The following is a 13,786-nucleotide window of genomic DNA, read 5'->3' on the forward strand; positions in this document are numbered from 1 at the left end:
ATAATCTATTTTTATACTTCTACTTGCTTCACGTGCTATTTCAGCTGACGTCGCTACTACAGCTCCTATCAAACATCCAACACACGTTACCTGTTTTAAAATACAAGTAAACATATTCTCATATAAACCAGATAACACTCGCGGGTGCAAAGACACTTTGGTCACAATTTCGGCATATTAAAATCTATTTTGATGAGTTGCACAATAAAGGACGAGGCTTAAATATATCTAATGACTGTGACGAAATGATGTTATAACACGCATACTTCTTATGTTGTCACTTTTATCTGTGCACAGATATAGATAGAATGAACAACTCCGCCCCTACCACCAACTCTTGTTGTGTTAGTGGTAGCACTCCAATAATATTACCATATAGACTCCACCCTCATCCCTGTTGTGTAAGTGGTAGTTCTTCAATAATACCAACCAAACAACAACTGGATGAAAATACACAGATCACTGATATGGAATACAATCACAAGTATTTTATACATGTGACGTTTCGACAACAAAATATTCTCTTATCGTTTTGAAACACAAGTTATAATAGAACATTAATATGTAAGAAATGTTTTTTTGTAAAGGAGAGGCATATGTTACATCTTAGTATCATATATAAGATAAGTGTCTAAAGGAGAATCATATGCATCATATATAAGACGCACGGGTTGACGTGGGATTTCTACGGAAAAGTTCAATACACCATGTTTTAAGACGCACCTTTCTTCAGGCTGCATGAATCTCACTTGCTCAAACCAATAACATTGATAGGTCCGGTTGATGTAAGGTCACAAGATCTTTATTACTACAACGTACAAGTGAGAAACAATATTTGAAATATTTTGAAACATGGATAAAGCGAACAACCGAGTACTATACCTCTTCAACAGCAAATAAAGGTTCGTCACTAATATCTATATGATTGGAGCCTGGTATATCTTTATAACATATATAACCTTTAACTCCAGGTATCTGGAAAACATCTGATGTATCCACGTTTAGTAAGGTAGCATGGGGTCGAGAACTATAAACTGGTGATACGAACAGTTCACCTGGAAATATTAAAATGACATGGGCTCTAGAACAGTTCACCTGTAGATATTGACATGGAATGGGGTCGACAACTATAAACAGGTGATACGAACAGTTCACCTGGAATATCAAAATGACATGAATCTAGAACAGTTCACCTGGAAATATTAAAATGCCATGGGGTCTAGAAAAGTTCACCTGCAGCTGTAGATATTGACATGGAATGTGATCTAGAAAATTTAAAGTGGCATGGATCTAGGGTGAAGGTTAGGGTAGGGTCATCTGGAAATATTAGAGTGGCATGCATCTAGGGTGAAGGTTAGGGTAGGGTCATCTGGAAATATTAGAGTGGCATGCATCTAGGGTGAAGGTTAGGGTAGGATCATCTGGAAATATTAGAGTGGCATGCATCTAGGGTGAAGGTTAGGGTAGGATCATCTGGAAATATTAGAGTGGCATGCATCTAGGGTGAAGGTTAGGGTAGGGTCATCTGGAAATATTAGAGTGGCATGGATCTAGAACTATAGAATGGTATATTAAAGAGTACATGTAAGATGGAAAAATGGATTGTTGTTAGTAAGCCATTTATCCTACTAAATGTTCAATACACAGATTAATTCTAACATAATAAGCCCCATGACTTCCAATTCTCATCGATATCACACATTATAAAGAGCTGGCTTCTCTTCATCGAATTCCAACTAGCAAGGGTTCTTTAACGTACTCCTGGGTGTTTCGTCACATCTGGGATAACTTTGTTAACCTTCCCTGACAAGTAGGATGCCGAATATGAAATAATCAAAGGTTTCTCAAGGTCATTAGAGATTTAAGTCATTCGGTAACATCGATGGAATTAGACGTTAAATAAAACTATTTCACACTAAAACAAGAATATGATCTTCAGAAGCACAATAATAAATGGTAGGCCCACCTTTCAACGGGATCATATCATCAACGAATATAGCTTCTCCTGTAGCATGCTGATATGCTGATGAATGAACAACTGGACGTCCAATCGGATTATCATCTTTCTGTGCTGCCCCAACTAATTCATACACTTGACTTCCCTTACTGGGCCCTAATTCACGGGTTTCTATAGCACTAAGGTGGGATCGTGGTATTGTGTTTTCTTGAGTGATTCCCTGAAATAATAAAATCAAATGGGTTTTACATCAGTCAGGCTTTTGAAGATAGCATACGCCATGCAGTATGGTGTAAGGGGAGCAGGCTACGATCTACTCTTATTTTGATTTGCAACTGTCACGGGATCCTTAATATGCTACCATATCTCGGTTTATCATCCCCTCTGATCTATTAGATGCTGAACGAACCCGTGTTAATGATCCAGCACATACGCTTTCAGCCAGCATAGACACGTGTGTTGAGTTCTTGTCTCCTTGTCTACTGGTCTATTTTATATTAGACCATGGAGTAAATTATAAAGAATATAACAGATACCCTGTTATAAAGTTGTTTTACTTTATTATAAAGTTGTTGAGTGACTGTTACCTTATTATAAAGTTGTTGTTACCTTATTATAAAGTTGCTGTTACCTTATCATAAAGTTGGTGTTACCTTATTATAAAGTTGCTGTTACCTTATTATAAAGTTGCTGTTATCTTATTATAAAGTTGCTGTTATCTTATTATAAAGTTGTTGTTACCTTATTATAAAGTTGTTGTTACCTTATTAAAAAGTTGTTGTTACCTTATTATAAAGTTGTTGTTACCTTATTATAAAGTTGGTGTTACCTTATCATAAAGTTGGTGTTACCTTATTATAAAGTTGTTGTTACCTTATTATAAAGTTGTTGTTACCTTGTTATAAAGTTGTTGTTACCTTATTATAAAGTTGTTGTTACCTTATTATAGAGTTGTTGAGTGACTGTTAAATAGAATTTAAAGAAGAAGCTTGTGGTTAATGTTTTTCTGTATTCTACAATACCACCAGGTGCTCCAGGATCTAGTGGTAAATCTTCCTCCAGGTTCTGGCATACTGCTGGTACCAAATTATTCTCCCATTTCCTAAAAAGTAAAATATTCAAACGAGTGCCAATAAAAAACGGAACACAACATGGCAATTCTAGTCATTTTAAAGTATATTTATAAGAAAAGGTCCATTAGTTCAAAGTTAATGACAAAGGTCTTTACATACGGTTCCATAATTACCTTCCTACAAGTTTTTGCATTGTATTCTTTGCCATTACCGTTGTGGGCGCCATTCCGCCATAAGACAAGTATAAGTCTTTAATGACGTTAGACCCGGGTTCAAATACAACTCTCATTCCAGCATTAACTATAGCAATGTCATCATCTTTTCTTATTGCTTGTTTATAGCCTTCAAAATATTCATTCTGTAATCAAACAAGAGAAAACAATCCAGTTGTTCGGAGGAAAAATCCAGTTGTTCGGAGGTAAACTCCAGTTGTTCGGAGGTAAAATACAAGCACACTAGGATCCTAATAGGTATTCAAAATTCGCCAAAAAACAAGCACTCAGACCAGCCGGTAATTTTTTGTTGTTTTCGGATAAGCAAGATCTGTTTTCTCGAAGACTCCCACCATTTTGATCATTATCTAAATTTAGAAAATCAATTTGTAATTTGTACTTTAGACATAAAAAAATAATAAATATTATGGCATGTAAACTGACTAACGGGTAAATACCAGTGAATAATCTCCAATTTCTCATCTTGGTCCTATAATATTACCTTGTCAGTGTATGGGATTGTCACGGATAACACGACCTCTGTAGGTTTAATAACGGTCTGTCTGTATCCCTGGAAGAAATTCACATCCATTGACACCTTTCTTATACTATTACCTGTAATAAAACATTATAATATTTACCTGTAATAATATTTACCTGTAATAAAACAGTATAATCATTACCTGTAATAAATATTATAATCATTACCTGCTGTAATACATTATATGACATCTCTTACCTTTAGATAGCACCTGTAATACAGCTGTACAGGCTTGAAATATAGGATTTAAATCAGATATAGGACTAGCTGTCATTATATTCCCTCCAATAGCCTGAAAATATATAACATATCGATAATATTCCCTTCTATACACTGAAAATATATAACATATCAATTATATTCCCTCCTATAGACTGAAAATATATAACATATTAATTATATTCCCTCCAATAGAATGAAAATATATAACATATCGATTATATTCCCTCCTATAGACTGAAAATATATAACATATCGATTATATTCCCTCCTATAGACTTAAAATATATAACGTTTGTATTACAAAACTGGGGATAGCCTTATATTGGAAGAAATTACTAAATTATATTCCCTCCTATAGACTTAAAATATATAACATATTAATTATATTCCCTCCAATAGAATGAAAATATATAACATATCGATTATATTCCCTCCTATAGACTTAAAATATATAACATATCGATTATATTCCCTCCTATAGACTTAAAATATATAACGTTTGTATTACAAAACTGGGGATAGCCTTATATTGGAAGAAATTACTAAATTTCAAAACAGGGTATCTTTTACTCGAGAACCGTCGGCCTCTACGTAATACTCTACGTCAAAGCAGGGTATGTTTTACTCTGTTACAACGAAAAGGCCACCATGATATATCAAATATTTCTAGTAATGAATAATAATTTACATATGTAGAGCTCCAAATTCATCCCAAAGAATGATCAAAGCACAACGAGAAAATACTTATACGCATTTCGAGTGGACAAACTAATTCTCATAGCATTCGCGTGCGTTTTGAAAGTAGAAATACTTACGGCAGTGTTTCTAATCTGTTTTCCAGCGAACCATTTCAGCATTTCTACAACAGCTTTAAAAACTCTACATATCTCATCTATAAATAAACAAATAATCAACATGTTATAATATTTTACATCTCTCGTACATAAACAAATAACAAATATGTTAAAATAGTCTACATGTCCCGGAGAAATCTGTGGTGTGATGTTTGAAGACCAGGATTGTTCCTGTCTTGTCTGAATTCCATGTCCATTACTTAAATCAGACCAGGAAAGATGTCAGAAAAAAACACAATGAAACGACGTGTGGTTTAATGTGTGCGCTTTAGATCAGGAATAAAATCGGCTGTTTAACCTCGTGGCATTTCACTGTATCCTCCGGTTTCCTCCCACTGCTAATGACCCCCCAAAAGTAAAATGTGTTGATCTGGAAATGACCTAGACTGTGTTGCGTTGTTGTTAAACCCCATCTTCCTCTCAAACAACACTTTAGTACTACCAGTATTACCCGTGGAATTATCAATAATATTACCTGTAGAATTACCAATACTATTACCTGTACAATTACCAATGCTATTACTATTATTACCTGATGAATTATCAATAGCTTGTTGAAGAACTACCTCTACCTGAGATAGAGTTACAGATGCACCAATTTTAATACCATCATCAGTATAGGTTATATTGGTTAACTCAGGTATATTACAGGTGTGGATTAAAACACAGTATTTCATGTTCTTATATCTAGTTTCAATACCTTTAAAACACAGACAATAGAATTATTACACAATATATTACTTGATAAAACACAGATAATACAATTATTACACAATATATTACTTGATAAATGAAATGAAATAGGGTTTAACGTCCTATCTTTCTGCACCAACCGGGATAATGAAGAGAGGCATACGTTATACAGTGTACTATCTATATAGGAAAATTGCCCACTTTTCATCGAATTCCAACTGTCACGTGACCTCGTTGTTTGTCCCAGCAACTGTTGGGTGTCTAGCTATCCGTTCTGCACCATTGACAATACTAGGTTGAGTGTCTAGCTATCCGTTCTGCACCATTGACAATACTAAGAGGAATTTAACCATGGAGATATTTCAGATACTTACCAACTTCTGTGTTACCAATAATAATTTTAGAATGTGGATATTGATGTTTTAATTCTATTAATTCTGTGAGTGTTACTGGTCTATACCATCTTACACCATTACTCTCGAACAAAAGACTCTTGTTATTATAGGCACTGAAATTAACCTGAAATAAAGTAATACTATTAGTCTCGAACAACAGACTCTTGCTATTATAGGCACTGCAATTAACCTGAAATAAAGCAACTCCATTAGTCTCGAACTACAGACTCTTGTTATAATAGGTACTGTAATTTACCTGAAATAAAGTAATACCGTTAGTCTCGAACTACAGACTCTTGTTATAATAGGTACTGTAATTAACCTGTAATAAAGAAATAGACAAAATAGAGTAGACTTTATTCTCCTTTAACGTTTTGTACCAACCAAGCTAAATGAGAACGCCATGTATTCTGATAGAAAGAATGAGAACGCCAGCATGCATATATTGCTGGAAAAAAAGTTTGTTCCTACTCGTCAGTTACTTGATGGAACTTTTAGGTGTACGCCAAGGGGAAACTCTTGTTTTCTGTCTACCCGAATGACCAGGCCAGGAATGCACAGTCCTTATAAGCCTCCGAGGTACACCCCTCACAAACATAAGTCTGGCATAACAAACACTGAAGGTTCTTCTCGGTTAGCCCCCAAACTCATAATTAAATGATTGTCTAAATAGTAAATATTTAAATAGCTGATACCAGTTCTCCCTAACCCGGAAACATCCTCTACAACATATTTCTGACAGCAGTTTTACCTGCTCCGCACTCACATAATACGAATTACACATCTCTTTAATTACATGCAATACACTAACCTTCAAATCAGGTGGAAATATTGGTTCTTGTGTTGAGTCGTAAGATGGACTGTAATTCTCTCTCTGTAATAGCAATAAATATATCATACTATTATAATATCAAATATATGATCACTTATACTGTAACTATGCAATAAATATATCATACTATTATAATATCAAATATATGATCACTTAGACTGTAACTATGCAATAAATCCATCATACTATTATAATATCAAATATATGATCACTTAGACTGTAACTATGCAATAAATATATCATACTATTATAATATCAAATATATGATCACTTATACTGTAACTATGCAATAAATCCATCATACTATTTTATAATATCAAATATATGATCACTTATACTGTAACTATGCAATAAATCCATCATACTATTATAATATCAAATATATGATTACTTAGACTGTAACTATGCAATAAATATATCATACTATTATAATATCAAATATATGATTACTTAGACTGTAACTATGAAATAAATCCATCATACTATTATAATATCAAATATATGATCACTTAGACTGTAACTATGCAATAAATCCATCATACTATTATAATATCAAAGATATGATCACTTAGACTGTAACTATGCAATAAATCCATCATACTATTATAATATAAAAGATATGATCACTTAGACTGTAACTGAGCACCGAAATATCTGTACAAGCTCTTATCAAGATTTTGGAATAATTCATCATTATTATCATGAATTGAAACACATACACAGAAAGCAGCAGACTTGAACCCGGACTCAAGTGAGTGACAAAAGACTGGATATGGATGATTTAATTTCTATTCTATTTTCAGATTTGCCTAATTGTACATTGTCAGAAATATTTATACTACTAATGAAGTCGGGCATACGCCATACAGTGTGTTACGGTCTGAGATCTTAAACCTGAAGCCAATGGTATACAAAGGATCTCTCTTGTTCATCCTATCTGATGGCATCCGTCCTTTAACATCTGATGCCACCCATCCTTCACTACAGATGAAGTGAAACCAGGATGAAAACATACCAAAAGAACTTCCACAAACTGAACCCCGGTACCTTTAACAATTGACTTACCTTCTCATCATTACATTTGTTGTTTTTTCTGCTTTCAGTCTGATTTTTACAACAGTTGTCTCCCATAGCACATGCTTCCTGTAAAATATATAACAATGCAATAAAGTGTACGATGAACGGTATAATCTGTCTTGCTGTAGTTATAGAAAGTTTCAATAATACCAGGGATTGATTTATATGATATAATAGGTTACCTTAGAGAATGTTCTATAGCCGTCTAGGATTGGTCTATATCCCGTACAGCGACACAGATTACCTACAAATTAAAATATATTACATTATATCAAGTTAATAAATCTGTTGAATGTTCTTGGATCCCTTTATTCTAGTCCAAATATCTGAAGATCTGTGATGTCTTAGACAACTATCTGAAGATCTGTGATACATTAGACAAGAGAGTATAGGGCTTGCTAACAAATCAGGAGCTCCTTGGGATTTTCAGTTTCCCTTGTCAGTGGTACAGGACAGTGCAAGGAACGGGTGGTACATGATCTCGATGGTCTGTCAGTGGTACAGGACAGTGCAAGAAACGGGTGGTACATGATCTTGATGGTCTGTCAGTGGAAAAGGACGGTGCAAGGAACAGGTGGTACGTGATCCCGACGACCTGTGTACACGTGAAACGTAATCAGATTATCCTATCCTCTAGATATTTCTCTATTATTATCATTATCCTACCGTCTAGATATATCATTATCATTATCCTACCTTCTAGACATTTCTCTATCATTATCATTATCCTACCTTCTTGACATTACTTTATAATTATCATTATCCTACCCTCTAGATATTACTTTATCATTATCATTATCCTACCTTCTAGATATTTCTCTATCATTATCCTACTTTCTAGACATTACTTTATCATTATCCTACCTTCTAGATATTACGTTATCATTATCCTACCCTCTAGACATTTCTCTATCATTATCCTACCTTCTAGATATTTCTCTATTTCTATCATCGATGGTTGTGGATTGTTACGTAATAAAGTATACATCGACATAACCATACCAGGTGTACAGAAACCACACTGGGATCCATGATGCTTTGCTATTTGTTCCTAAAAATAGAATTTTATCAATTGCTATAATCCATGGGCTTTAGAATTATTCGTATTAGATTACTTACACTCGACCATGAGCCGTAGTAGACTAGCGTCCAGGATACACAAATGTTATGACACAAGTGATAGGATCCGGGGACCCACTGTACAAATATTCTGTGATGTACTAGGAACAGGAATAAAAGCTTCATTCAAAATGAAAACAAACTCTCAACACGGCAAGTAATCTAGTATAAAAACCAACGTGGATAAGTAATAACGCAAAGCTATAAAAACAAAAAAACAACCTGGATAAGTAAAAAATTAATGTTACCTGAGCAGGATGTAATCTGGTACGAAGACTACCAATACCTTCTGTAGTTGTAACAGCTAGACCATGTACAGAACAAACTGGTGTTAAACACGCGTTCACGGAATAATGTCTGATTTATATATATAAGGATAATTCATTTACTAATTGAAAACCATCATTTATGCACATAAATCGGAAACAAAGGGGGCGGACGGCACCCTTGACCTTCCAATGACAGTGTAGAATACGAGATATTATGAGAAAACGAAACTAGCTTGATTCATCCTTCCCACGCCCAAGCTACCGATCAGTTTTTCAGATAAATTTTATTGATATTGAAAAAAATTATTTATCAAATTATTATCTTTTTGCCAAGCGGGGCCGATGAAGCCGATGGGGAACGTCCGACGGTGGATATAACGATATAATATTATGGTATTCTGACGCCGAAAAAAGGAAGCCTCGTTCCCACCTACTTCTAATCAAATACCAACTGTTAACTGTTATTTACGTGAATACCAACTGTTAAGTGTTATTTATGTGAATACCAACTGTTAAGTGATATTTACGTGAATACCAACTGTTAAGTGTTATTTATGTGAATACCAACTGTTAAGTTACATTTACGTGAATACCAACTGTTAAGTGTTATTTACGTGAATACCAACTGTTAAGTGTTATTTATGTGAATACCAACTGTTAAGTGTTATTTATGTGAATACCAACTGTTAAGTGATATTTACGTGAATACCAACTGTTAAGTGTTATTTATGTGAATACCAACTGTTAAGTTACATTTACGTGAATACCAACTGTTAAGTGTTATTTACGTGAATACCAACTGTTAAGTGTTATTTATGTGAATACCAACTGTTAAGTGTTATTTATGTGAATACCAACAGTTAAGTACTATTTGCGTGAATACCACCTACTAAGTGTTATTTACGTGAATACCAACAGGAAACAAAATATTAATCGGTGTTTCTGGTGGCCTTACTCTAATTGTTCTGTAACAGCCGATTGGTTGTTGTTGTTGTTGTTTGTTTATAAAGGATACAGTATTGAGTTGTTTTCATCATCATATTTAGAGACCATTACAGTACATGCTCCACATCCACCTTCACCACAGACATTTTTACTTCCTGTAAGTTGTACTCCGATACAAAGTTAAGGAAGAAAATCTGCTGACTCTGATTTATTTGTATTTTTAAGAATAAATATAAAATTTACCACGGTTTAATCCACGCTTAAATTTACTCAAATTTCAACATTTGACTTAGTAGACAAAATCAAGATAATCCCCCGACTTAGATTTAATCAAGGGCAGATAATCCCCCAACTTGGATTTAATTGGATTAAAAAGAGGCCCATCAGCGATAATCATAGATGTCGCTGACTGCTGTGGATGCCGAAAGTTAATAAATCTTTATAAATACCGAAAGGAATTAATTCATTGATTGAACTGATATTTTTTTTTAGAAATTTAACTTTTATAATATTGTAGTTTGTAGTAAGGGATTTAAATCGTTTAAATGAGGATGAGATTGTGTAAGGGTTAGGGTTAGCGTTAAATGGAGATGAGATTGGGTAAGGGTTAGTGGCAAGGTTTAAGAATTGTGTGAGAAAGGATACGTTTAGATCTAAGATAATGTAACAATGTACAAGTTGGGTCGGGTTCTTTCTCTATCACCTGAAACAAAATAAATCACACCATTTAAAATACATGTAGCCTACTGCAGGGTAAATACATATAAAATAGAAGTCTGGTTTTATCCAGACACCGTATAATACAGTATCGGACACCGGTCTCCATTTCAGACGAAGACTGGCGGGATTAAGTTGTTTGAAAACGTATCATGTATATTGAGTTAGTTGCTCGGCACTAAAGTAGAAGAATTTAATTTACAATATAATTGAGATTGGCCCTTTAAAACAGTCCTAGTTTACTATGAATGGATTTTATGTGGCGGTTTAATATTAATAATACTCCCAGGCTAATGATTATTTTAAAATTCCACTCAACCGGTCGCGCGATATGTGGGTTGTTGTTTCATTTCCAAAAGTTACAAAAAAATAGTTACCTTTTCTCCATTAACAAAGAATATAAGGAAATCTGCTTTCGTCTCCATGGTGTACCGATATTCAGTTCATTACCAAACCTGGAAATTAGCTGAAAAACCATTTACAAAATCTGGAAATTAGCGCAAGACCATTTACAAAATATGGAAATTAGCCGCAAAACCATTTAATATCTGGGAGAAATAGAAATAGTTGCAAACAAATCAACAAAAAATTTAGCAGATAAATTTCAACATGTCACAATTTACTGGGCGATGTTTTCACCAGCCTATTATCGATTGATAATAAGTAGAGAAGCCTAGTCGAAACGTAACTATGTAATAAGCAATACATTCTAGTTCGATAACTAAATGTCATTAAAATAATTTACTAGTGAAATATAGTTAAAACTAACGATTGACTGTCCTCAATCATGATACAGTGTGTCAAAAACGGTGTACCATGCAATCATAATACATTGTGTCAACAACGGTGTACCATACAATCAGAATCTTCAGCTGAGAGGGTTTATTATTACAAGAGGTTTTTTACCACGTGCTGTCGTGTGATAGGATAACGGCCACTGTTGTCAGGTTACAGCTAAAGATAACGTTTTAGCCTCCCCTAGATTAAAATATATCCAATAATTTAAAATCAATGACATCTTATTTTGTGAACCCTATTTTCAATCAGATACCCGTTATTAATTAATTCACAAATTCACTTTAATCGCAAATGAATGACAATTGATTTAGCAAGCCCTATATTCAAGCGTATAATTAATTACGAATACACAATTAACAAATATACTTATGTCGCCAATGGCGTGCCATATTATCTATATTCCCGTAGTCTCGTACAAATAGCCGTTGTTGATCCAGATCGTATTCGCCAATTTAACCCATTCACTGTCTGTCATAACTGGCAGTAGGTTCATTGACTATTAATAGACCACAAACCAGATATAGCATGCATGTCGTACAATAAAATTACCTTTCTTACCATCTGTCACTGCATACAGCAAGTCACAACCGATTTATTCCTTAATACAACGAGCTCACAATGTCAGTCAATCGGTCACATTGAAACAACTTAACCTAAATATTCACATGGTATGGAAAAACAATGGTGACAACAAAAAGTAAAAATTGATTGCGGCATGAATCACTCGAGTTTTTGTTTTAGCCGTCCGAAGCGTGGGGGGAGAAGGGGGCAAGCCATAAGATTCTCTGAATTGGTCTCTTAGGGTTTTTTTTATGATCAGGGCGGTTTGAATCGTTGGGAAGGACTGTCCCCATTGTGGCTTTGCTACGCTAGAATCACGCCCTCCCACCCCAGTTTGGACCCCTCAGCGGGAGACAAGTCTTGATAATCACTGAAAACATTCGTTCTAACCATATGGTATATAAAATCGTCAATGACAAGTTGTGATAGGCAGGGGTTTTATTCTATAAGCACAGCGTTTCCACAAGTATCCTCTCTTATAGTTATCAAGCAGAACGACAGACGATATTTTTCAGAAGTAATTTTGGGACCTCTATAATATTGGGGCAACATCCCGATAATCACCTTCACCCATCTTAATACGGGTCTGATTCTAGCTCCCAAGCTAAACATTATACATTGTATAATGTACAAAGAACACTAAACTATACACCACGATATTACATCATCTACTTGAAGGGTTGTAAAGAAGCATGCACTACGATATTACACCATCTACTTGGAGGGTCGTAAAGTCTAGTAAACGTGGAGAATTAACTTTGTGATCGACCGACCTCATTTCTATTTGCTACAGAGAAATATGGATATAAAGCTACTCTTTAATCTAATACCAGATGATCTAGAAATTATTGTGAAGATGTTACTGGATGCTCGATGTAATGTGAACCCTCTGTAATTATATATTGCACCCCGCCATCCTCCCATATATAGATGAAGAGAGGCTCCAGACTGTTTCACTTATAATGTCCTCCAAATAACCCACCTTCTTCTCGACTAGAGGAAGGTGAAAGGCGTATGCTTAAACATGTTGGCTGAATTCCCCCCCCCCCCGCCCCCCCCCCAATATCTTCAGGCTCTAGGCTACAGCCTGCCAGGTCTATAGTAAATGTGCCACTCTCCCCATTTGCAAGATGGAGGGATGCTTTTAATGGGACTGATAAAACATGGCGACCTGCCATTCATCACTGAACGCATATTTACACTGATAGCCCCCCCCCCTCACCAACTCCCATTACAATGACTGACCATATCGAGACACCGTTCATTACCATGGCAACGGCATTTGACAACTGGCTATTTCTTAGTCCTGTACAATTAACTGAAGCTGGGTGTTACGTATTGGGAGAAATAAAATTCTGGCATTTCCCCTATTAGGTTTCCATGACATCGGTTTCCTCGAACTCCGACAACGCTCAACCCTAACCGCAGATTTCCAAAATAATGGACAGTCGGACAGTAAGAGAGTGGTGATGATGGGGTAAACATTGGACAGTGGTGATGATGGGGTAAATATGAGATAGG

The 13,786-nt window shown here is 35.0% G+C and overlaps 1 protein-coding gene across 1 annotated transcript; it reads right to left on the minus strand.

Annotated features, from left to right (window-relative positions):
- Window positions 1-876: 876 nt before the first annotated feature.
- Window positions 877-12,381, minus strand: LOC126825237 (xanthine dehydrogenase/oxidase). Its single transcript, XM_056101990.1, has 19 exons — window positions 12,263-12,381; window positions 11,284-11,372; window positions 10,835-10,892; window positions 10,260-10,356; window positions 9,224-9,332; window positions 8,781-8,907; window positions 8,039-8,100; window positions 7,845-7,922; window positions 6,759-6,821; window positions 5,927-6,071; window positions 5,392-5,559; window positions 4,821-4,897; window positions 3,982-4,075; window positions 3,745-3,857; window positions 3,204-3,388; window positions 2,897-3,059; window positions 1,967-2,177; window positions 1,129-1,155; window positions 877-932 (listed from the first exon to the last, which is right to left on the minus strand). The coding sequence occupies exons 2-19, from the start codon at window positions 11,329-11,331 to the stop codon at window positions 877-879; spliced, it is 1,881 nt and encodes a 626-aa protein (XP_055957965.1). The 5' UTR covers window positions 11,332-11,372; window positions 12,263-12,381.
- Between the last annotated feature and the right edge of the window lie 1,405 nt (window positions 12,382-13,786).

The sequence above is a fragment of the Patella vulgata genome, chromosome 6, assembly GCF_932274485.2.
Source record: "Patella vulgata chromosome 6, xgPatVulg1.2, whole genome shotgun sequence".
NCBI classification, from domain to species: Eukaryota; Metazoa; Mollusca; class Gastropoda; family Patellidae; genus Patella; species Patella vulgata.